Below are 25,977 nucleotides of genomic sequence, written 5' to 3'. Positions count from 1 at the left end.
ATCAACTAAAATCATTATTCGCAGATAAAAACACAGCAAATTTTACCAAATTTTTACTAAATATAAAAGCTTATTGAGTTAATAAATAACAAATATTTGTAACTTTTAAATTGCGCTGCTTTTGTGAAATGGTGAAAATCGAACAGACGCAAAAGTGTAAATATCCAAATTTCTCTAAAAATCTGAAGGTTTTCATTGCCCCCTTACACCTTTAAAAAAAAGACCCCCAAAACTATATTTTATAAAAGCACATGACCTGTAGAATAAAAGGAAGGTGCTACTGATTTTTTTTTTTTTTTTTTTTTTTTTTTTAGACCCGCGAGGTACTTGCGCAAATGTTTATCGAAACAAAATATTTGCAAAAAATACTCTAAAACTATTATTAGCAAATAAAAACACAGCTAATTTTACAAAATTCCTGCTAAATCCATACTAAATATAAAAGCTTAACCTGTATGGAGTTAATAACAAAAAATTACATTTTTACATACAATTTTTTAAATTTATCCCTTATAGCAGGGCTCGACAAACCTCGGGCGCCAGGTTGCATTTGCGACTAGAATTAGCGACCTGGGGCAGCACAGCTGGGGGGGTATCCTGTCTCCGTGCACACCCCCCTCCCCGCAAGCATGATCGCGTTGGGCCGCTCCGCCGCCAGCCGGTAATTGAGGCCCCGGCTTTGAGGCCTTCTGCGGTCCTATGCTTCCTTCTGGAATCTGGCGCCCTCTTGTGGTGGCCATTGGTATGACAACCAGCAATGCTAATGAAGCATTCCCTGCCTGTTTTCACTGCCCACCTATCTCCTACCTTTTACTTAGAACCCCTAAACATTATATATATTTTTTATTCTAACACCCTAGAGAATAAAATGGTGGTTGTTGCAATACTGTCTGCCACACCGTATTTGCGCAGCGGTCTTCCAAGCGCACTTTTTTTGGGGAAAAATTATTTAATTAAAAAATAAGACAACAGTAAAGTTAGTCCAATTTTTTTTTTTTTTTTTTTATATATTGTCAAAGATAATGTTATGCCGAGTAAATTGATACCCGGCATGTCACACTTCAAAATTTTTCCCCGCTCGTGGAATGGCGACAAACATTTACCCTTTAAAATCTTCATAGGCGACGTTTAAAAACTCTACAGGTTGCATGTTTTTGAGTTACAGTGGAGGTCTAGGGCTAGAATTATTGCTCTCACTCTACAGATCACGGCGATACCTCACATGCGTGGTTTGAACACCGCTTTCATATGCGGGTGCTACTCACGTATGCGTTCGCCTCTGCACGTGAGCTTTTAAAAAAAAAAAAAATTTTTTTTTCTCTGTGCTTTTAAAAATAAATTGTGTCACTTTTATTCATATTACAAGGAAAGTAAAAATCCCTTGCAATAGAAAAAAGCATGACGGACCTCTTAAATATTAGATCTGGAGGGTCAGAAAGACATCAGATCTCATATTTACACTAAAATGCAATTTAAAAAAATGTTGTCATTTGAAAAAATAAAAATAAATAAAATGTCCCTCTAAGAGCTATGGGCAATGACTTGGAGACTTGGAAACCAAAAAAACGAAACACTAAAATCCTTTTTTGCACACACAAACATAATATAACTTACGTAATTTCTGCTAAATTCCTACTAAGGCCTCGTTCAGTGGGGTGTGCTAAAGCGTATGCCAATGGAGGGCTGTGTTTACCTGCATAGGGATACACAGGTATTCCCTGTGCAGGCAGTCCTAGTCATGTCAAATGGACTCAAACACAGACAGTGTGAGTTTAGGGACATGCACCCACATGGATGTCATGTTGGGAGCAGTGGCTGTGTCCTTGACATGAATGGGACTGCCTGCACAGTATTGCACGGAACACCTGTGCATTGCCGTGCAGCTGCTGTGTCCCAATTGACATCAGTGGGGCTGCCTGCATGGGGATGCACGGAACACCTGTGCATTCCTCTCCAGCTAAACACGGCCTTGTAGTGGTATGCCCTGCATGAACAAGGCCTTAGGCTTTGTTTTGACTTACAGTTGGAGGGGCGACATGCAGTTTTGGCGCATTTGTTGGCAAAAATGGGAATAAAGCAGGTGGTGAGGAGGCATTGCATCGCTTCCTCACCGCTTGTCAGTAGCCTCTGCAGGGTAACCTTGGGCTTTAGAGGCAAGGGTGATTTTAGACGCAAGGAGGAGCATATATCAGTGTTGACATGTCTGTTGACGTTCACTGCTATCCGATTCTGCCTCCACCTGAACATATAGGAAGTCTGAGTACCAGATTCAGAAGGGCTCTACGGGGGAGGCTGCTAGCTATATGCACCAAGTTGGTCAGCTGTAGGAGACAGACAAGGGCCTGGAGTGTGAGGCCAGAGCTGGAGCGCTGCAACTAAGAGCCAACTAGGCTGAATGTTATTTTGTTGATGGAAAAAGGAATGCTGAAAATCCTTACGAGAGAGATCTATGTTTGTTTGCTGAACTTACTTTTAATAAAAATGGGCAAACAAAGCCCTTAAAAAGAAGAACCAGCAAGTGGCGGTGTCCTTAAAGCCCTACATTTGACACTAGTCCTTTACAATACACACTCCTCCTCTTCTACCTACCCCACAGGCCAGTCATGCAAACCAGGTCTCTATTTTAATGCCAATCTGTTTGGGATCTTTCGCTTCCAGATAACACTGCCCCAGTGTTCGACCCCCCTTTCACACGGGACGGATTAGTAATGATCCGCCCCATGATGATCCGCTTGCTCAGCGGGGATCACTCCGTTTGTCCCCGCTGAGCCGGCGGATATCCGGGCGCTCCCGGCACACTGTGCAGGGACCGCCCTGTCAGCTCTCCGCTCTCCTTTATGGGGGGATCGGATGAACACGGACAGTCTGTCCGTGTTCATCCGATCCGCTCTCCAGACGGATAGAAAAATATGATTTTCCTCCGTCTGCAGAATCGGACAATAGCGGAGGCGGACGATAGCGGGTGTCTGCGGATGTTTATCCGCTGACACCCACTATCCCATAGGAAAGCATGTATGTCCATATTTCATCCGCAAACAAAGGGGCCTTCCTCTTTGCCTTAGTGCTCACAAGCCCCTGTTGTCTTCTCCTGCTTCCACACACTGGCCTCTTGCATGCTCTTCTCCTGTTCCCATTCACTGATCATCGGCCCTCGTTGTCTTCTGCTCCTTCATCATACAGCCCCCAGCAGCCTGTCTTCCTATTCTTGCTCACTGGACACACAAGGTCCTCTTCTGCTCAGTATGGCATAACCCCTAATACTGTATTTTTGACCACCACTGTTGTGTACCCTCATTTAAATTTATTAAATTGCATGTACAAGTATAACATATTTTCTTTTTATTTACAAAGGGATGACGTGACCGAGATCAGCAAATATGAATTGGCTGGGTGACCAGCATGGAAGAAGGATCAATGCTGGAGTACTGGCCAGATGCTGCTCTTGGGAAGCAGTACAAAGGAAATTACCATTCCTGTGCTGGTTACCAAACTATTCTCTGCAATGTCTACAACTTGATATCATTGCTGGATTTACAGTTGGACTTACAGTGGTGCCTCAGGCTCTTGCTTATGCAGAGGTAGCTGGCCTACCTGTGGAGGTAAGGAACACTTCAGATATGTTTTTCTAGGTATCTTTATCTTCTTACTGTTTTATTTATTAACACCTTCACACCCGGCCTCCTCTCAGAACACAGCAAAGTGATGTGGTGTCTCAAGACTGATCAGTGCACTGGCCCGCTGCCAGTGTCATGTGATCGCTGTGACCAATCACAGCAAATCACATAACAGTTATTAACAATTGATAGCTTAATTTCAAGCCATCTATTGTATACAATTGTGTTGTTAGCTGTGATTGGTAACAGTGAACACATGGTACAGGCAGGCCAATCACAGACCACCTCTACCATGTGATTAGCTTTGACTGATTACAGCACAAGAAAAGTCCCTGAATGAACTAGTTTCATTCAGTAAAAATGGTTGCTTATATCAATTAAATCCATTGGTATCTGCTGTCATAATGTGTAAATAAAAAAATTCTGATCACTTCCCCAGAATAGTACAATGTTACTATGATAACGCTGTAGTGCTCTGGTCAATGGTATTAGGGGGGAAAAAAAAGTCGTAATAAACAAAAAAATGAAAGAGAAAATGTTGTTTTTTTTTGTTTTGTTTTCTCATACTGTCACCAGTCAGTTTCCCTGATCTCAGCCACACCAGTTATATGATAATGCTGTACTGCTCTGGTGACAGTATGTAAAAAAATATTTACTTTTTAATTTTCCAAATAATTGTGTCAAAAAACAACTTTAAAAAACTCACCATGCCTCTTGCTAAATACCTACCTGTCTACTTTCCAAAAAGAGATAATTTAAGGGTATTTGTACTGTCCTGACATTGGGCCTTAAGCAATTGATATGGTGTCAGTACATTTTTCACATATAGCCCATAGTTTGTGGATGCAATAACTTTCCTACAGACTAAATAATATACATTGATTTGGGATATTTTCACCCAAAAAATTTAGCAGAATACCTTTGGCCTAAATTTATGAAGAACAATTATTTGAAAAATGCTATAACTGAAACAAAGAAACCCCCCCCCCCCCCTTTTTTTTTTTTTTTTGTACATTTCTGTCTTTTCATTTATGTGGCAAAAAACAAACAAATGGCGGTGAACCACTTCAGCCCCGGAAGGATTTACCCCCTTAATGACCAGGCCATTTTTTTGCGATATGGCACTGGGTCACTTTAACTGACAATTGCGCGGTCGTGTGACATTGTACCCAAACAAAATTGATGTTCCCCCCCCACAAATAGAGCTTTCTTTTGGTGATATTTGATCACCTCTGCAGTGCAACAGAGGGAGTGGGAACAGACGGGCTTTCTCAAGGCACTGTGTATGTGTATATATATATATATATATATATATATATATATATATATATATATATATATATATATATATATATATATATATATATATATATATATATATATATATATAAACAACTTACAAAATTGAGTACACCCCTCACATTTTTGTGAATACAATTTCGGCAGCAGGGTTTTCTATGATAAAAATCAACAGAACCAATCTTCACCTCTCACGGTGGGCTCCGTTACAAAACCTTCAGGAACGTAAAATAAATTTAAGTTTTTTTGGTTGTAACATGACAACATTTGGAAAATGTTAAGGGGGTATGAATACTTTCTCAAGGCACTGTATATGTGTGTGTGTGTGTGTATGTATGTGTATGTATACACACACACACACACACACACACACACACACACACACACACACACACACACACACACACACACAGATCTCTATCTTACAAAAGGGAGAACACCCCTCACATTTTTGTGAATATTTTATTATATATTTTCATGTGACAACACTGAAGAAATGACACTTGGCTACAATGTAAAATAGTGAATGCACAGCTTATATAACAGTGTAAATTTGCTGTCTCCTCAAAATAACTCAGCACACAGCCATTAATGTCTAAACCGCTGGAAACAAAAGTGAGTACACCCCTAAATGGATCCCACTAACGGATGAGCCTGTGGATATAAGGTCTTCAGCTGAGAGATTCCTCCTGTGTGTGCCGGTTTGATCTCTATAATTTGAGATCCATCAAATCTGGTAAGCGGCGCTGTTTGCTTTGCTGTTTGAACAGAAAAATCGTTTGCTCGCCTGAAAAGTCCATCTTTGTTGTTTGCACTAATCACATTGTGGACTATGATGCATATTATTGCACCTATTTAATCACAGCACGTTTGCATTTTTATATATGCAGAAAGTTGTTTTTTTTTTTTTTGGTTGCGCAATTTATTTGTTGTACATACAATATGAAAAAAATATCTGAGAAAAATGAAACCTAACTAAATTTAAAGCGGTAGTAAACCGCTGGAAAAAAACAAAGCAAAAAAAAAACCCTGCAAGATGATAACAATGTGCTAGTATGCATCGTATATTAGCACATTCTGAAATACCTTAGAACAAGGCTCCCGCAGCTCACCTGGTAACCGCCGAGTGGGCTGGCACGTTCCCTCAGTGTTTCTTCCTTGGTTTTGTGGGCTTCGGCGATGTGAGTGACCGAAACCGAACTGACATCACTCCCACGCATCCTTCATTATGGCAAGTGACGTCAGCGGTTGCTTGAAGGGTGAATATCTCCTAAATCGTGCTGGTTCAGGAGAAATTCATTTTACCAACAGGTAAGCCTTATTATAGGCTTACCTGTAGGCAAAAATGACAAAGTGGGAAATACAACCGCTTTCAAGATGACTGTAAAACTAAAACTTGCTCACCTAACAGACCCCTCCTTGAACAAAAAAATGATGAACCCACCGGAAATGGCAAATGTCTTAATCACTTACTACAATTATTTTTACTACTTGAAAGAGGACCTAAACACTCCTCAATACACAACAGGCAAACATTAGTTTACCTCATGTGTTTGACTCACAGCAGACTCTCCCATTCGCTACAAGAGAGATTAGCAAGGCGATCAAGTCCAATCTAATAACAAGTTCCCTGACTTGTTATAAGGTGTTTGAATGTGAAAACATGCACATATAGGGGTTCTTTACGAAAGACAAATCCACTTTGCTCTACCAGTGCACTGCAGAGGTAAACAAATATGAAGGCAGGGAAAAGGGGTTAAGCACGCACGAACCCCAGGACTTTTAAGTTGCTGTTATATAGTAAATAGGTGACACAATATATATCATAAAAAGCACACATTTTATTTTGATAAAATTACAAAATTCTTCACAAATAAATAATAGATAAAATTAATTATCCACATCAATGTTTTTCAGATAGAACACAGCAAAAGTGTGTATCATTTATCACTTCAGAGTATACCACTCGACATGTTTCGCTCCTACAAGCTTCCTCAGGAGTTACAGGTACACTTAGTGGATAAACTAAAAACAAATAAGAAGATATAGATCAAAAGTATATCATACATATATAGCTAACAACAATAGTATACTGAGATGGCATATTTCATTAATGACCACGATATTGGGTATATCAAAGGTTATAGACCATGAACAATTATCATGTGTTATAGTGAATTTAAACATTTTAGGGCGTAGATACATGATATTACCTATAAATGCCAATTGCGCCGCATAAATTGACCCAAACCGATGGGTAATCCTGAAACAGGGCTTTGGATTGAACACCGATATGTCTGGCTGAGGGGGCCACAGGAGAGCTATTCAAGATAAACTAATATAGAAGTTTACCGTTAGAAATATTGGTAATTATGGATACTCAACAATATGAAACTATGGTTCATGACATCCTATGTAACCGTGACTGGTATAGGAAGGTGTCTTCCAGCCATCTTACTCTGACTTCCACTCGATAGTTATAGCTCATTGGATCAGCGTATCGTTCCGGTTTGATTACCAAGAAAACGTGGGAATTTCTAAATGTTACCTCCCCACGCACACCGACTATATATGCGCTTCCCAAGGTACACAAAAATCCCACAAAACCCCCAGATCGCCCAATCGTTTCAGGGAATGGGTCTTCAACAGAAAGAGCCAGCCAACTGGTGGATGATTTTTTAAGGCCTCATGTGGAGGGGCTGGCATCGTACTTGCAGGACATAAGTGATCTACTCAGGGCCCTCGATGGGATTTTCATCCCAAAGAGATTTTGGCTGGTTTCACTAGATGTTGAGGCCCTCTACAACTCCATCCCTCATGATCGAGGGTTGGCTGTTGTCGAGGGCTTCATTAGAGAAAATGATGGGATTTCTGAACAATACAATACATTTATTCTGTAATACTTAAGATTCATCTTAACCAATAACATTTTTCTGTTTGGTGATTCCCACTTCCTCCAGGTACAGGGTGTGGCTATGGGGACCAAATGTGCTCCCTCACATGCCAACCTGTACCGGGGGGGGGGGGGGGGGGACGAAACCTGTTCTATCGGGATGACATGCAGGTCTTCTTTGAATCTATACCACTGTGGCAACGTTTTATAGATATTTTTTTATATGGTCTGGCACCAAAGAATCCCTCCCTCTTAGCTTTCTTGGAAAGCCTGAAAAATTTACTGCTATAATTTGAAGTTTACATTTGAATTCAGTCAATCTTCACTAACTTTTTTGGATATTATATATATTTAGATTCTTGTAAACGAGGATGGCAGCATTGGTACCACCCTTTATCGTAAACCTTCATCAGGGCATATCTTATTGCACGCAACCTCGTCACATCCGACACCATTAGTGGCAAGTGTGCCCTATGGTCAGTACCTACGTTTGAAGCGTAACTGTAGCTCCAATGGTGACTTTGAAAAGGAAGCTCGATTACTATATCTACGGCTATTGCAGCGTGGGTATAGCTGCAAATGTTTAAAGAAAGCTTACTCTAGAGCAACAAAAATCAGAAAAGGCATGATCTTCTTCATAGGTCCAGAACAAAGCCAAATTTCGATTCTGGTGTCCTATTGCTCACTACTTTCTCGGGCCAACACAAACAGGATCGAGATATTTTGACCAAATATTGGCACCTTCTTTTAGGTGATGAGAAAGTAGCAAAACACCTTAAACCATACCCCGAGATTACGTTTAGACGGTCTAGATCTTTGAAGGATAAGTTGGTGCAAAGTCATTACACTCCCCCTGGTTGGGTTTCCAATGAATCCAATAAGGGCATGCGGCCCTGTCACAAATGCAATTTTTGCAGATATATATATATATATATATATATGCAGCTCGATCAATTACTTTGCCTAATGGCTGAATTTTCAAACCCAATTTTTCTGTTGATTGACAGTCGGTTGGCTTTGTATACATGATGAAATACGAATTTGATGCCTTTTTATATCGGCAAAACCAAAAGTCTTTTTTTTTTTTGTCGTATTAGAGATCATGCCTCTCTTATAACAAAAAAATTTATGGAAACCCCAATCGGTCGCTATGTTGGCATGAACGATGGTTTCGATAGTAGAAAAATGCATTTTTATGCATTAGAATATGTTCCACCTGGCCCGAGAGGGGGCGATTATGACAAGATCCTCCTTCTCATCACCTAAAAGAAGGTGCCAATATTTGGTCAAAATATCTCGAACCTGTTTGTGTTGGCCCGAGAAAGTAGTGACCAATCGGACACCAGAATCGAAATTTTGGTTTTGTTCTGGACCTATGAATAAGATCATGCCTTTTCTTATTTTTTTTTTTGTCTAGAGTAAGCTTTCTTTAAGCATTTGTGGCTATACCCATGCTGCAATAGCCGTAGATATAGTAATCAAGCTTCCTTTTCAAAGTCACCATTGGAGCTATAGTTACGCTTCAAACGTAGGTACTGACCATAGGGCACACTTGCCACTAATGGTGTCGGATGTGACAAGGTCGCGTGCAGTAAGGTATTCCCTGACAAAGGTTTACCATAAAGGGTGGTACCAATGCTGCCATCCTCGTTTACAAGAATCTGAATATCCAAAAAAGTTAGTGAAGATTGACTGACTGAATTCAAATGTAAACTTCAAATTATAGCTATTCATTTTTAGGCTTTCCAAGAAAGCTTAGAGGGATTCTTTGGTGCTAAACCATATAAAAATATCATCTATAAAACGTTGCCACACTGGTATAGATTCAAAGAAGACCTGCATGTCATCCCGATAGAACAGGTTTCGTTCCCACCCCCCCAGGTACAGGTTGGCATGTGAGGGAGCACATTTGGTCCCCATAGCCACACCCTGTACCTGGAGGAAGTGGCAATCACCAAATAGAAAAATGTTATTGGTTAAGATGAATCTTAATAATTCCAGAATAAATGTATTGTATTCAGAAATCCCATCATTTTCTCGAAATGAAGCCCTCAACAACAGCCAACCCTCGATCATGAGGGATGGAGTTTTAGAGGGCCTCAACATCTAGCGAAACCAGCCAAGATCCCTCTGGGATGACAATCCCATCGAGGGCCCTTAGTAGATCACTTATGTTCTGCAAGTATGATGCCAGCCTCTCCATATGAGGTCTTAAAAAATCATCTACCAGTTGGCTGGCTCTTTCTGTTGAAGACCCATTCCCTGAAACGATTGGGTGACCTGGGGGTTTTGTGGGATTTTTGTGTACCTTGGGAAGCGCATATATAGTCGGTGTGCGTGGGGAGGTAACTTTCAGAAATTCCCAGGTTTTCTTGGTAATCAAACCGGAACGATACACTGATCCAATGAGATATAACTATCGAGTGGAAGTCAGGGTAAGATGGCTGGAAGACACCTTCCTATACCAGTCACAGTTACATAGGATGTCATGAACCGTAGTTTCATATTGTTGAGTATCCATAATTACCAATATTTCTAACGTTAAACTTCTATATTAGTTTATCTTGAATAGCTCTCCTGTGGCCCCCTCAGCCAGACATATCGGTGTTCAATCCAAAGCCATGTTTCAGTATTACCCATCGGTTTGGGTCAATTTATGCGGCGCAATTGGCATTTGTAGGTAATATCATGTATGGACCTACGCCCTAAAAATGTTTAAATTCACTATAACACATGATAATTTGTACATTGTCTATAACCTTTGATATACCCAATATCGTGGTCATTATTGAAATATGCCATCTCAGTATACTATTGTTGTTGGCTATATATGCATGATATACTTTTGATCTATATCTTTTTATTTGTTTTTAGTTTATCCACTAAATGTACCTGTAACTCCTGAGGAAGCTCATTGGAGTGACAAAATAGAAATAGGGATAGGGGGAAAACACTGCGCTAAAATCAAATATACATAAAAGAGCACAGCAGCCAACACTCAAACAAACAAAGTTCAACAAACAAAAGTAAAAAATAGTGTAGCGCTTCTGAAGTGATAAATTGAAATCAACATGTGTTAAAAGAATGATCATATAACAAAGATCATATAGATATGTGATTAGCAAAATAAAGTCCAAAAAGTGGGTGTAAACTTCCGTGGAAAAGCCGGCACAAAGATGGTCGGACCGTATCAAAATGAGAGGCAAATCCTATTAAACGAATATGTCCATATACATCAGCTTGTCTGGAAACATTAGTAAGAAATAGATGGATACTTCTTACCAAATCTGTTGGACTCACACAGTCGTATGACGGTTGAGTCAATCGAGCTTGGGGTCACAATCTGGGACCGGGGGGTGGATCGAAGGAGGTCCGTCAGCCTGGTGGGGAAACTCCAAAAGACCGTATGCCCAATGATGAATCTCACCGATGGAACTTCAGGATGGTTTGGAAATCCAACTCAGATATGGCCCACTGCACACCGATACTCCAAATGCCCCAAAATGAAGGGGAAGGCGTTTTAAGGGTTTAGACCAAAAAAGAAAAAGGAAAGAAAGAGCTCCACATGGTGCGGGTCAGGCGATAAAAAATGGAAATTTATTAAAAGTCAAAAAGATAACTAATAACTTCGTGATCACAGAGCAATAAGGTAAAAGTAAAAGTAAAAGCAATGTAGGGTGCCAACAGCTAGCCCGACGCGTTTCGACACATATGTCTTCGACAGGGGCATGTTGGGGCCCACCACATTGCTAACAAATATATAGGATGTCTAAAACAGTTCCGCCTACAAGGGGGCGGAGGCTCCGCCTACAAGAGGGCGGAGACTATTGTCTCTGATAACCCCTTAACAAATAAGATAAACAGTCTGGTCAAATCAGAATAGACATGTTCAAACATAGTGACCAAATACAAATATCATCCAAAGTATAACCCTCCTACTAATAAAAGCAGTTACATTAAATTTGATAACGGTAAAAACTTAATAAACAGTAGTAATCGTGAATAGATCACATCTGTTAATCTAGACCTCCTCAGACCTCCAAGAAGGGCCAGTGAACAGATAAAACCTATGCAAGACCGCATCTAACACTAGTGTGATATAGCCAACCATATACTAACATTGCTGTGTAAAATGTATTATAGAGCCATCACCTGAAGAGACTTGTTCCCATATGTGTTGTATCACAATAGATCTTAGCAGGTAGGGAAGGTGATGTCTAATGGCGATCCGTCATTATGCTGGTTAGATGTATGTTACTAATTTACTGGCGGTGTGCAGCCAAAGGATGTATTTGTGTAGTCATGGTAACTGTTACTGCATGGTGTCCTATAGTACGAGAGTCCAGTCAGGTGATCGGGGAACGTGGTAACGTGTAATACGGCTGAGTAACCTCCACCAATCACCGAATGTGTACATCGCATAACCAGGCATGGGAGGGGCTAAGAGGGACGTGCGTCGTCGAGATGGGAGGTGCACGTATAGGCGTAGGATAGAGAAGAGGGGAGGAACGTCCGAATTTGGCGCCAATTTGCCGCACGATGTACGTCACCCGCCATGAGGCGTGGCGAGCGGCATCACGACCAATCGAAACGATCGAAAGCATGACGATACTGCGCATGCGTCGTAGCGCAAGACGTAGTCACGTCGCGTCATGCGCCATAGAGGCCTCACTACACCCGGAACCAGCAAAGGAGGAAGCGTAGTCACGTCACGTCGCAACGAACGGCGAGTGACAACGTGACCATGGCAACTACAGCACGTCCCCTTAGGTTCAAAACAAAGCATACAGAGGGAAAGAAGACGAAAAAAGGGGGGGGAGGACATAACAAACCTCAGAGCTGACGCATTGGGAATTAATAATGAGGAGGGGCAGCCGGCCATCCCTGGATGCCTTCATGGCAACCCTTAATACCAATGATCGTGGTATACAGCTGACCTTTGAGGCCAGCACAACTAACATCCATTTTCTGGACCTAGAAGTCACAGTGGTGCAGAAGCGCCTAGTCCTGAGAACCTTTTTTAAGCCAACGGATCGGAACGGGTACATTCCCGTCGACAGTTGCCACCACCGTCAATGGCTTGGATCCATTCCACGTGGCCAATTTCTTAGGCTTAGGCGTAACTGCACGAATACTAGTGACTTCATCTCTCAATCCTACACCATCCGCAAGAGGTTCTTAGACAAGGGCTATGATCCATGCGCCCTTGATACTGACATCCAAACAGCCCTACATACTGATAGGGCTTCCCTTATCCAGAAGAAAGTTAAATCAAGAACTAATGATAAATTTAAATGGTCTTTCTTTACCACTTTCTCTACACAACACACTGAGATAAAGAGAATCATTAACAGGCACTGGAAGGTGTTATCTAGTGACAAAATCCTAGGTGGGATCATTCCTGAGAAAGCCGGAATTATCTACAGGGGAGCCCGATCGATACAAAATGATATCTCCCCCAACGTAATAGATATCCCTAGACCCATACAATTTTTCCCTCAGAGTAAGGGATATTTTCCCTGCAGAAAATGCATTGTCTGCATACACAACATGTTGGGCAAGGGGAAAAGTGATTCCTTTACATCCACAGCCACTTCACGTAGGTACATGATGAAACACTTTACCACCTGCACTACTAGGTTTATTGTTTATTTGATCACCTGTCCGTGCAACCAACAATACGTTGGCCGCACTATTCGCAACTTCTCAATCAGAGTTAACGAACACCTCAGTAAAATCAAAAAAGGCTGTGACAAGCACACAGTCCCGAGACACTATCTCGAAAAACACAATAGGGACCCCAAGGGTACACGTTTTCAAATTATTGACAAATTTGTCCCGAGCTGGAGGGGAGATTCATGCCTACGGGGGGTGTCGCGCCTCGAGACATTTTGGATCTACGAATTGAGGTGCTACTCCCCCTTCGGCATGAATACAGACTGGGACATTAACAGTTTCATTAATCAGGCTTAATTTATTTAGCTTCAGATCTTCATAATCACACCCCACCTTAGCTATGTTCCCCCATCCACTATTTACCTCATTCTCATTTTTGATTCATTGTCCTGATCACACATTAACTACGTACCTTCTATGTCTACAGCACACACCTTATACCGTCTGTGTGCTGCCGTTTCTGCACGTCATTTATTTCCAACATTGTTTACTTTTATCTCCAGTCCCTGTCCCATGTTCTAATTTAGACATGTGTGACTACATGGTTATTATCTTGACTTCATGTGACCTGAGATAGATGTTTCTTGGTAAATGTACACATATACATTTTTTAAGCCCCAGGAGTCTCATGTTCCTTTTTATTAGCGATGCGTAATTGGAACGCACAGGATTTGAATATTTGATTTATCATATTTTCTATTTATTTATTTTCTTCATTGCTGACATTATTTCCTCATTATTAATTCCCAATGCGTCAGCTCTGAGGTTTGTTATGTCCTCCCCCCCCGCTTTTTTCGTCTTCTTTCCCTCTGTATGCTTTGTTTTGAACCTAAGGGGACGTGCTGTAGTTGCCATGGTCACGTTGTCACTCGCCGTTCGTTGCGACGTGACGTGACTACGCTTCCTCCTTTGCTGGTTCCGGGTGTAGTGAGGCCTCTATGGCGCATGACGCGACGTGACTACGTCTTGCGCTACGACGCATGCGCAGTATCGTCATGCTTTCGATCGTTTCGATTGGTCGTGATGCCGCTCGCCACGCCTCATGGCGGGTGACGTACATCGTGCGGCAAATTGGCGCCAAATTCGGACGTTCCTCCCCTCTTCTCTATCCTACGCCTATACGTGCACCTCCCATCTCGACGACGCACGTCCCTCTTAGCCCCTCCCATGCCTGGTTATGCGATGTACACATTCGGTGATTGGTGGAGGTTACTCAGCCGTATTACACGTTACCACGTTCCCCGATCACCTGACTGGACTCTCGTACTATAGGACACCATGCAGTAACAGTTACCATGACTACACAAATACATCCTTTGGCTGCACACCGCCAGTAAATTAGTAACATACATCTAACCAGCATAATGATGGATCGCCATTAGACATCACCTTCCCTACCTGCTAAGATCTATTGTGATACAACACATATGGGAACAAGTCTCTTCAGGTGATGGCTCTATAATACATTTTACACAGCAATGTTAGTATATGGTTGGCTATATCACACTAGTGTTAGATGCGGTCTTGCATAGGTTTTATCTGTTCACTGGCCCTTCTTGGAGGTCTGAGGAGGTCTAGATTAACAGATGTGATCTATTCACGATTACTACTGTTTATTAAGTTTTTACCGTTATCAAATTTAATGTAACTGCTTTTATTAGTAGGAGGGTTATACTTTGGATGATATTTGTATTTGGTCACTATGTTTGAACATGTCTATTCTGATTTGACCAGACTGTTTATCTTATTTGTTAAGGGGTTATCAGAGACAATAGTCTCCGCCCTCTTGTAGGCGGAGCCTCCGCCCCCTTGTAGGCGGAACTGTTTTAGACATCCTATATATTTGTTAGCAATGTGGTGGGCCCCAACATGCCCCTGTCGAAGACATATGTGTCGAAACGCGTCGGGCTAGCTGTTGGCACCCTACATTGCTTTTACTTTTACCTTATTGCTCTGTGATCACGAAGTCATTAGTTATCTTTTTGACTTTTAATAAATTTCCATTTTTTATCGCCTGACCCGCACCATGTGGAGCTCTTTCTTTCCTTTTTCTTTTTTGGTCTAAACCCTTAAAACGCCTTCCCCTTCATTTTGGGGCATTTGGAGTATCGGTGTGCAGTGGGCCATATCTGAGTTGGATTTCCAAACCATCCTGAAGTTCCATCGGTGAGATTCATCATTGGGCATACGGTCTTTTGGAGTTTCCCCACCAGGCTGACGGACCTCCTTCGATCCACCCCCCGGTCCCAGATTGTGACCCCAAGCTCGATTGACTCAACCGTCATACGACTGTGTGAGTCCAACAGATTTGGTAAGAAGTATCCATCTATTTCTTCCTAATGTTTCCAGACAAGCTGATGTATATGGACATATTCGTTTAATAGGATTTGCCTCTCATTTTGATACGGTCCGACCATCTTTGTGCCGGCTTTTCCACGGAAGTTTACACCCACTTTTTGGACTTTATTTTGCTAATCACATATCTATATGATCTTTGTTATATGATCATTCTTTTAACACATGTTGATTTCAATTTATCACTTCAGAAGCGCTACACTATTTTTTACTTTCATTGGAGTGAAACATGTCGAGTGGTATACTCTGAAGTGATAGAACACAACAAAATTGTGTATTATTTATCTGAAAACATTGATGTGGATAATTAATTTTATCTTTTACTTATATCTATTATTTATTTGTGAAGAATTTTGTAATTTTGTTATCAAAATAAAATGTGTGCTTTTTATGATATATATTGTGTCATCACCTATTTACTATATAACAGCACCTTAAAAGTCCTGGGGTTCGTGCTTAACCCCTTTTCGTTACCTCTGCAGTGCACTGGTAGTGCGAAGTGGATTTGTCTTTCGTAAAGAACCCCCTATATGTGCATGTTTTCACATTCAAACACCTTATAACAAGTCAGGGAACTTGTTATTAGATTGGACTTGATCGCCTTGCTAATCTCTCTTGTAGCGAATGGGAGAGTCTGCTGTGAGTCAAACACATGAGGTAAACTAATGTTTGCCTGTTGTGTATTGAGGAGTGTTTAGGTCCTCTTTCAAGTAGTAAAAATAATTTTAGTAAGTGATTAAGACATTTGCTATTTCCAGTGGGTTCATAATTTTTTTGTTTAAGGAGGGGTCTGTTAGGTGAGCAAGTTTTAGTTTTACAGTCCTCTTTAAAGCGGTTGTATTTCCCACTTTGTCATTTTTGCCTACAGGTAAGCCTATAATAAGGCTTACCTGTTGGTAAAATGAATTGCTCCTGAACCAGCACGATTTAGGAGATATTCACCCTTCAAGCAACCGCTGACGTCACTTGCCATAATGAAGGATGCGTGGGAGTGATGTAATTTCGGTTTCGGCCTCTCACATCACCGAAGCCCGCAAACCCAGAAGAAACGCTGAGGGAACGTGCCAGCCCACTCTGCGGTTACCAGGTGAGCTGCGGGAGCCTTGTTCTAAGGCATTTCGGATTGTGCTAATATACGATGCATACTAGCACATTGTTATTGTCTTGCAGGGTTTTTTTTTTTTTTTTTTTTTTTTTTTTTTTTGCTTTGTTTTTTTTCAGCGGTTTACTACCGCTTTAACTTTAGTTAGGTTTAATTTTTCTCAGATATTTTTTTCATATTGTATGTACAACAAATAAATTGCGCAACCAAAAAAAAAACAACTTTCTGCATATATAAAAATGCAAACGTGCTGTGATTAAATAGGTGCAATAATATGCATCATAGTCCATAAAGTGCTTTAGTCAGTGCAAACAACGATGGACTTTTCAGGCGAGCAAACGATTTTTCTGTTCATCAAACAGCAAAGCAAACAGCGCTGCTTACCAGATTTGATAGATCTCAAATTATAGCGATCAAACGGGCACACACAGGAGGGATCACTCAGCTGAAGACCGTATATCCACAGGCTCATCCGATAGTGGGATCCATTTAGGGGTGTACTCACATTTGTTTCCAGCGGTTTAGACATTAATGGCTTTGTGTTGAGTTATTTTGAGGAGACAGCAAATTTACACTGTTATATAAGCTGTACACTCGCTAATTTACATTGTAGCCAAGTGTCATTTCTTCAGTGTTGTCACATGAAAATATATAATAAAATATTCACAAAGAGGGGTGTGCTAATATATATATACATATATATATATATATATATATATATATATATATATATATATATATATATATATATATATATATATATATATATATATATATATATATATATATTATGAGAGAGAGATTATATATCTATATACAGTGCCTTGAGAAAGTATTCATACCCCCTTAAAATTTTCCAAATGTCGTCATGTTACAACCAAAAAACTTAAATTTATTTTACGTTCCTGAAGGTTTCTAACGGAGCCCACCGTGAGAGGTGAAGATTGGTTCTGTTGATTTTTATCATAGAAAACCCTGCTGCCGAAAATGTAAGTGGAAGTTTCTAAGGAATTTTTAAATTTTCTTATAGTTAATGTGATTGTAGCCGTATTAGTGCAAACGAGGATGAATTTACACAGGCATACCATCAAGGAACATAAAGAAGACAGTTTATGTACACCTGTGGGACATCACTTCTCACAACCGGACCACACTATAGAAGACCTCAATGTTTTAGTTCTTAAAGGGAATTTCAGAAATATCCAGGAAAGGAAAACCTTTGAACTAAGTGATAATTCTTTTTGACACCAAAAATAATGGCCTGAATTTAGATATAGGTTTCCTTACTCATTATACTAAAGTTTTACAACCCCCTCTGTGACTAGCAACCCCCCCCCCCCCCCCCTCCATTCCATAGCTCTCCCTCTGTCTTATCTCACTAACTCTTCTCTTATCTTTATTGCCATTGATTTGTATGTGTTTTTTTTTTTTGTTGTTTTTTTCTCTTTTTTTCTCTTCTTTCCCTCAGAGGTGTTGTTTTTTTTTTTTTCCCTCTACATTCTGCTTAAAAATTTGCAAATCAGTACTGCTTGGACCTTGAAGAAGGGGACATACCCCGAAAGCTTGTCCTGAAAAATTGTATGTTAGTGCAAATAAAAAAAGTATCACGGACCGTACTCAATTTTCTCTGTCTAAATTTTCTTATGAAATGTGTCCTTTTAAGAAAGTGAATGTTGTCATGCCTAAGAGTCACCACTGGGGGCTGTATAGAGCACGTACATTGTCATACTTTCCTCAAATATCACGCTGTGTCACAGAAGCATCTCCGCCTCTCCCCTCGCACTGTACCGATGAGTACAGAGAGGGGAGAGAGGAACCAGCATCATGAAATGATGTCGGTTTGTTTACAAGTGATTGCTCCGTCATTTGACTGGGGGAGCGCGAGAGGAACATTCTGGGAGGACGTCCATGGACGCCCACCCAGAAAAACATGACCGCACTGTAGCTGTCTTTCGGCTATGGTGCGGTCAGCAAGTGGTTAAGCACCATCAGCCTTTTGGCTGTTTTTTTTCCAATGCCCCTTGCTGTCTCACTCGTTGGTAAGCACCTTTTGTACAAGGGGTTCGACATGTAGTCCCTCTGGTTCAACCACCCCTAACTCCGTGGGATCTGAACCTGGTGTTATCGGCGCTTCAGAAACCGCCGTTTGAGAACATCAGGGAGTTTCCCTTGTTGACGCTTTCCCAGAAAGTTGTCTTTCTATTGGCGATTACATCTGCCAGGAAGGTTTTGGAGTTGGCGGCCTTGTCCTGGTTATCCACAAGGATAAGGCGGTGCTACGTCCGCAGCCCTCTTTTCTTCCAAAGGTGGTTTCGGCATTTCATCTCAATGAGAACATTGTGTTACCATCCCTTTTTGTCCTAAGCCGACGCCTCCAAAAAAAGTTGCCCTACATTCCCTGGATGGGGGGGTCTGGGCTCTGAGGGTATATTTGTCTGCTACGGCTCCTTTCCAGAAGTCAGACTCTGTCTGTTTCGGTGGCTGGTCCGAAAAAAGGTCTGACGGTCTCGTCGACCACCATTTCCCGATGGATGAGACAGATCATGGTCCAGGCCTACGCTTTGAAAGGGCAGATGCGCCCCTTTCCGGTCACAGCCCATTCCACCAGGGAAATTGGGACATCCTGGGCTTTCTGACATCAAGCATCTGCCTCCCAAGTGTGTAAGGCGGCAACTTTGTCCATTCACACTTTCACAAAATTTTACAAAGTTGATGCTTGCTTTGGCCGCAAAGTTTTGCAGGCGGCTGTGTAAAGTTGCAATTTACACTTTTTAAAATTACAATGTTGTTGTGAACGCATTTTTGATGCATACGTCGGCCGCAGGTTCTGGTGCGGCCGTTTCAGACGACAGCGCCTCCGCTGAGGCATTCCTCTGGTTGTGTGTGAAGTTATGTTTTACTGTTCCACCCCTAGTTTTGCTTGGGAACGTCCCTACGGTCAAGATTTAAAGGAGCTGTGTCTGTCAATGAACGAAAGAGAAAATAGGATTTTTGTACTCTCTGTAAAATCCTTTTCTCTGAGTTCATTGACAGACACCGCACCCACCGCTCCTATTTTATGTTATTTTCCGACCACTTGCTCCGCATTCTTTTGGTTTGTAGTTTTTTTTTTCCAGGGGATAACGCAGTTTAATCCCCCGGTTAGGTCACCCCTGAACCCTTGGGACTTGAATTCAGTTCTGTCTGCCTTACAAAAACAGCCTTTTTGAGCCGATACGACATATTCTCTTGGTCCTTTGGACAAGGAAACTAGTTCTTCTGGTAACCATAGCTTCTGTCAAGAAGGGTATCAGAGTTGGCTGCTCTTTCTTGTAAAGAGCTATATTATTATTCACAAGGAGGTAGTATTGCATCCTCATCCTAATTTTCTACCGAAGGTAGTGTTAGTTTTTTTTTTTTTATCTAAACGAGAATATTGTTCTACCTTTTTGTTTTCCAGAACCCTGGAAGAAAAATCACTACATTCTCTTGATGTAGTGAGAGCAGTCAAGGTCTACTTAAAGGCGACTGCTAAGATTCGAAAAGCTGATGTTTTGTCTGTCTTGCCTGAAGGTCCTAAAAGAGGACAGGCATCATAGAAATCTACTATTTCTAAATGGATTCCACAAGTAATCATTCTAGCTTATAGTTTAAAGCGGAGGTCCACCCTAAAGTGCACCTTCCGCTCATTGGATTCCTCCCCCCCCTCCGGCGCCACAATTGGCACCTTTCAGGGGGGAGGGGGGTGCAGGTACCTGTACAGTACAGGTATCTGCACCCACTTCTGGGATAGCTCTCTGCGGAAAGGGGCGTAGATTACGCCCCTTTCCGAAAGTCCCCCGCTGCCTGCTGGGAAACACACAGATCCCAGAGGCAGCGTGTCCATCCTTATTGCGCAGCGCGACTCGCGCATGCGCAGTAGGGAACCGGGAAATGAAGCCGAAAGGCTCCACTTCCTGATTCCCATACCCAAGATGGCGGCGGCAGCACCCGAGAGACGATCGAGAGATTGGCTTCGGGTGCCGACATCGCGGGCGCGCTGGACAGGTAAGTGTCACTATTTTAAAAGTCAGCAACTGCAGTATTTGTAGCTGCTGGCTTTAAAAAAAAAAAAAAAACGCGGTCCCCCCGCGGACTCCCGCTTTAAAGAGGTAGATTCCACCCTCTCAAATCAAAACGCTGTTAGTTCTTCCTGGGCAGTGCATCATCAAGCCTGCATGGCTCAAATCTGCAAGGCCACAATTTGGTCTTCAGTCTATACATTCACCAGATTCTATCAGGTGGATGTACCGTAAAAAGACATGAGGGTGTCGCCTTTGGGCGCAGTGTGCTGCAGGCAGCAGTATAAGTCCTCTGATCTCATGTTGCCCTACTTTGGTTGTATCTCCCTCCCTTCAGTTGCCATTGCTCTGGGACATCCCACATAGTAATTTCTATGGCTCTGTGTCCCGTGATGTACGATTTAGAAAATAGGATTTTTATAACCACTTACCTGTAAAATCCATTTCTTTGAAGTACATCACGGAACACAGAGGTCCCTCCCCTCTTTATGGTATACACATGAATTGCTTTGCTACAAAAACTGAGGTTCTCCCAGTAGTGGGAGGGGTTATGTAGGGAGGCAATTTACTGTTTAGGCTGTGCCAGTGTCCATCACCTGAAAGTGGCCTATAACCCACATAGTAATTACTATGGTTCTGTGTCCCGTGATGTTCTCCAAAGAAAAGGATTTTACAGGTAAGCTGTTATAAAAATCCTGTTTTTCAAGGCACTGTGTATATATATATATATATATAAGAAGCCTGCGTTAATGAGTAAGCATGCATACATGGGGTAAACAACTTCATACTAGTGTGTGTGTGTGTGTATATATATATATATATATATATATATATATATATATATATATATATATATATATATATATATATATATATATATATATATATATATATATATATATATATATATAGTTGAATAAGAAAATATAAATGTTCTTCAATAGTACAGAAATATATGTATTTGAAATCTTTATTTATACAGTGAAATTGTTATTTTAATGGAATTGATTATTCTTTCTTTTTGGAATATGAAAAGAATGTAGTTCAGCTGAGACAAAAAGAATAACAGTTGTCCATTGGTTTATGTGCGGGATTGTTTTCCTTCTTGTCTTCTGCTTCACTAAAGCTGTTGGATGCAATGGGGTATATTTACTAAAACTAGAGCGTGCAGAATCTACTGCAGCTCTGCAGGGTAGCCAATCGGCTTCTAAATTCAGCTTGCCAGATTTTGCACTATCCAGGTTTAGTAAATAACCCCCAAAGGACAATGACAGCCTGCTGCTCTCAAAATAACATTGGATGCAGCCTCTATTCAGCAGTCAATGTTCCACCTGGCTTTTTCCATTTTTCAGTCAAAGGATGTCTGAGCGTGTCTGTATGTGGAAAGTGCAAAAATAGCTGCTCTGTGGTTTTATGTCTTGATTGATTTATTTATATCTGTTTTTTTTTTTTGTTTTTTTTGCAGTTTGGGCTTTACTCTTCCTTTGTTGGATGTTTTATTTATTGTCTGCTTGGAACATCCAAAGATGTAACGTTGGGTCCCACAGCCATAATGTCCCTCCTTGTGGCAGTCTACACAGCGGGTGACAAATCCTTGGCTATTTTGTTGGCATTCCTTTCAGGCTGCATTCAACTGGTAATGGGGCTGTTCAATTTTGGTGAGTTTATTTCCTCAAAAATCATGTTGCAAGCCCCAAACCACAGCCATTAACAACATATATTTGTTTTCTTTCCCAGGTTTCCTTTTGGATTTCATATCCCACCCTGTCATCAAAGCCTTTACTTCAGCAGCAGCAGTTACTATCGGATTTAGCCAGGTTAAGGTATGCCTTTGTTAAAAAAAATAAAAATAAAACCTTTTGTTTTAATAGTGCCTGTTTGCACTGTTTTATCTTGAATAAGCGTACATTTCCATGTGTTACATGTTGTTGTAAGAATGTACAAAGATGCACTTTGTACTAGCTAAAAAAAAAGTGCATCTTTGTACATTCTTACAACATGTAACGCATGGAAATGTACGCTTATTCAAGATAAAACAGCGCAAACAGGCACTATTAAAACAAAAGGGTTTTATTTTTATTTATTTATTTTTTTAAGCTAGTACAAATTTAGAGTTGTACATTTTTGTTTTTTTTGATGGGATTTTAGCAATTTCACAGGCACGTGATTGCAAACTATTGTGACTATATTAACCACTTAACAACCGGCCCATAGCCGATTAATGGCTACAGGGCGGTTGTTTAACTCTGAGAGGCCGTCAACTCTGAGAGGCCCTGGGGCGCGCACTCAAGAGCACCACGGTAAACGGCCGCTCATCGTGGCTGTTTACCACGTGATCGCTCCGTCATGACGCCGATTCCTCCCTCCCCTCTCTGTACCCATCGATACAGCGGAGGGGAAGAGATCGGTGTCAGCAGCGCTGTGGGCTGCATCTGCAGTGCCCACATTGCTGCTCACCGAAATTTAACCCCGCAATACCCTGCCAATACTCTGCCATACCCTGCCAATACTCTGCCATACCCTGCCAATACTCTGCCATACCCTGCCAGTACTCTGCAATACCCTGCCAGTACTCTGCAATACCCTGCCAGTACTCTGCAATACCCTGCCAGTACTCTGCAATACCCTGCCAGTACTCTGCAATACCCTGCCAGTACTCTGCAATACCCTGCCAGTACTCTGCAATACCCTGCCAGTACTCTGCAATACCCTGCCAGTACTCTGCAATACCCTGCCGATGCTCTGCAATACCATACCGATGCTCTGCAATACCCAATACCCTGCCAATACTCTGCCATGCCCTGCCGATGCTCTGCAATACCCTGCCGATGCTCTGCAATACCCTGCCGATGCTCTGCAATACCCTGCCGATGCTCTGCAATACCCTGCCGATGCTCTGCAATACCCTGCCGATGCTCTGCAATACCCTGCCGATGCTCTGCAATACCCTGCCGATGCTCTGCAATACCCTGCCGATGCTCTGCAATACCCTGCCGATGCTCTGCAATACCCTGCCGATACTCTGCCATACCCTGCCAATACTCTGCAATACCTTGTCATTTATTTTTATTTTTTTTATTTCAGGCTTCCCAGCCTAGAGGTGAGATGTGGGGTCTTATTGACCCCATATCTCACTGTAAAGAGGACATGTCATGCCTATTCCTATTACAAGGGATGTTTACATTCCTTGTAATAGGAATAAAAGTGATCAAAAAATGTATTTTTGGGGAAAAAAATTTCAAACTAAAATAAATAAAGTAAAATGAACAATAAAGTAAAATGTTTTTTTAAAGCGCCTGTTCCCATGTGCTCGCATGCAGAAGTGAACGCATACGTAAGTCCCGCCCACATATGAAAACAGTGTTCAAACCACACATGTGAGGTATCACTGCGAACGTTAGAGCGAGAGCAATAATTCTAGACCTAGACCTCCTCTGTAACTCAAAACATGTAACCAGAAAAAAAAAATTAAAGCGTCACCTATTGGGATTTTTAAGTAGCGACATTTGGCGCCATTCTACGAGCGTGTGCAATTTTGAAGGGTGACATGTTATCTATTTACTCAGCGTAACTTCATCTTTCACATTATGCAAAAACATTGGGCTAACTTTACTGTTTTTTTTTTTTTTTTTTTAAGCACAAAACTGTATTTTTTTTTTTTAACGCGTTCGAAAAATTGCTGCGCAAATACCGTGTGAGATAAAAATTTGCAACGACCACCATTGTATTCTCTAGGGTCTTTGCAAAAAAAAATATATATATATAATGTTTTGGGGTTCTGTGTAATTTTCTAGCAAATAAATGATGATTTTTTACATGTAGGAGAGAAATGTTAGAATTGTCCTGGGTGCTCCAGAACGCCTGATGGCGCTCCCTGCATTTTGGGCCTCTGTATGTGGCCACGCTGTGTAAAAGTCTCACACATGTGGTATCGCCATACTCGGGAGTAATAGCAGAATGAGTTTTGGGGTGTAATTTGTGGTATACATATGCTATGTGTGAGAAATAACCTGATAATATGACAATTTTGTGAGAAAAAAAAGTAAAAAAAATCTTGATTTTTCAAAGAATTGTAGGAAAAAATGACAACTTCAAAAACTTCACCATGCCTCTTACTAAATACCTTGAAATGTCTTCTTTCCAAAAAGGGGTAATTTGGGGGGTATTTGTACTTTTATGGCATGTTGGGGTCTCAAGAATTGAAATAGGCTGTCATTACTTCAGGTGTGATCAATTTTCAGATATTGGCACCATAGCTTGTGGACTCTATAACTTTCACAAAGACCAAATAATATGCACCAATTTGTACTTATTTTTACCAAAGATATGTAGTGGTACAAATTATGGCCAAAATTTATGAAGAAAAATGACTAATCTGCTAAATTTTATAACAGAAACCAAGAAAAATTCTTTTTTTTACAGAATTTTCGGTCTTTTTGCTTTTATAGCACAAACAATAAAAAACCCAGCGGTGATTAAATACCACCAAAAGAAAGCTCTATTTGTGTGAAAAAAAGGACAAAAAATTCATATGGTTACAGTGTTGCATGACTGAGTAATTGTCATTCTAAATGTGAGAGAACCGAAAGCTGAAAATTGGTCTGATTATTAAGGGTGTTTAAGTGCCCAGTGGTCAAGTGGTTAAAGCAGCAGTATGTAAAGTTCATTTTTTTTTCTACTGAAATAATAAACCGATTATATTTACGTGCTCTGTGCAATGATACTGCACAGAGCAACACCAAACTTTTTTTTTCTGGTTCCCCCATTGGTGCTCTCAGCTCCTCCTCTTTTGCATGTGCCGCCATAGGTAGCTGCTTCCTGGGGTGGCACATGTGCAGGTCCGCTCCTGAGGCCTGCCCCCTCGACTTTTGTATTGGGGGGGGGGGGGGGGTGATAAAATACTGGGACATTTTTTACATTAATGCAGGGAATGCATTAAGGTAAAAAAATATTGTATTTGCAATCACTTTATATATGTAAATATGTAGATTAGCCACT

At 41.1% G+C, this 25,977-nt stretch overlaps 1 protein-coding gene across 1 annotated transcript in view; it reads left to right on the top strand.

Annotated features, from left to right (window-relative positions):
• The window catches only part of SLC26A11 (solute carrier family 26 member 11), a 117,675-nt gene that overhangs the window by 15,458 nt on the left and 76,240 nt on the right, over positions 1-25,977 (top strand). Inside the window, exons 2-4 of the mRNA XM_077459595.1 lie at positions 3,352-3,599; positions 22,445-22,637; positions 22,717-22,802. Of these exons, the coding sequence (XP_077315721.1) occupies positions 3,378-3,599; positions 22,445-22,637; positions 22,717-22,802 (501 nt within the window). The 5' untranslated portion in view covers positions 3,352-3,377. The remainder of the gene's footprint in view (positions 1-3,351; positions 3,600-22,444; positions 22,638-22,716; positions 22,803-25,977) is intronic.

The sequence above is a fragment of the Lithobates pipiens genome, unplaced genomic scaffold (genome assembly GCF_037356315.1).
Source record: "Lithobates pipiens isolate NorthernLeopardFrog02 unplaced genomic scaffold, aLitPip1_a1.2 Scaffold_28, whole genome shotgun sequence".
In the NCBI taxonomy this organism is placed as follows: domain Eukaryota; kingdom Metazoa; phylum Chordata; class Amphibia; order Anura; family Ranidae; genus Lithobates; species Lithobates pipiens.
This window is presented reverse-complemented; position numbering and strand designations above follow the sequence as displayed.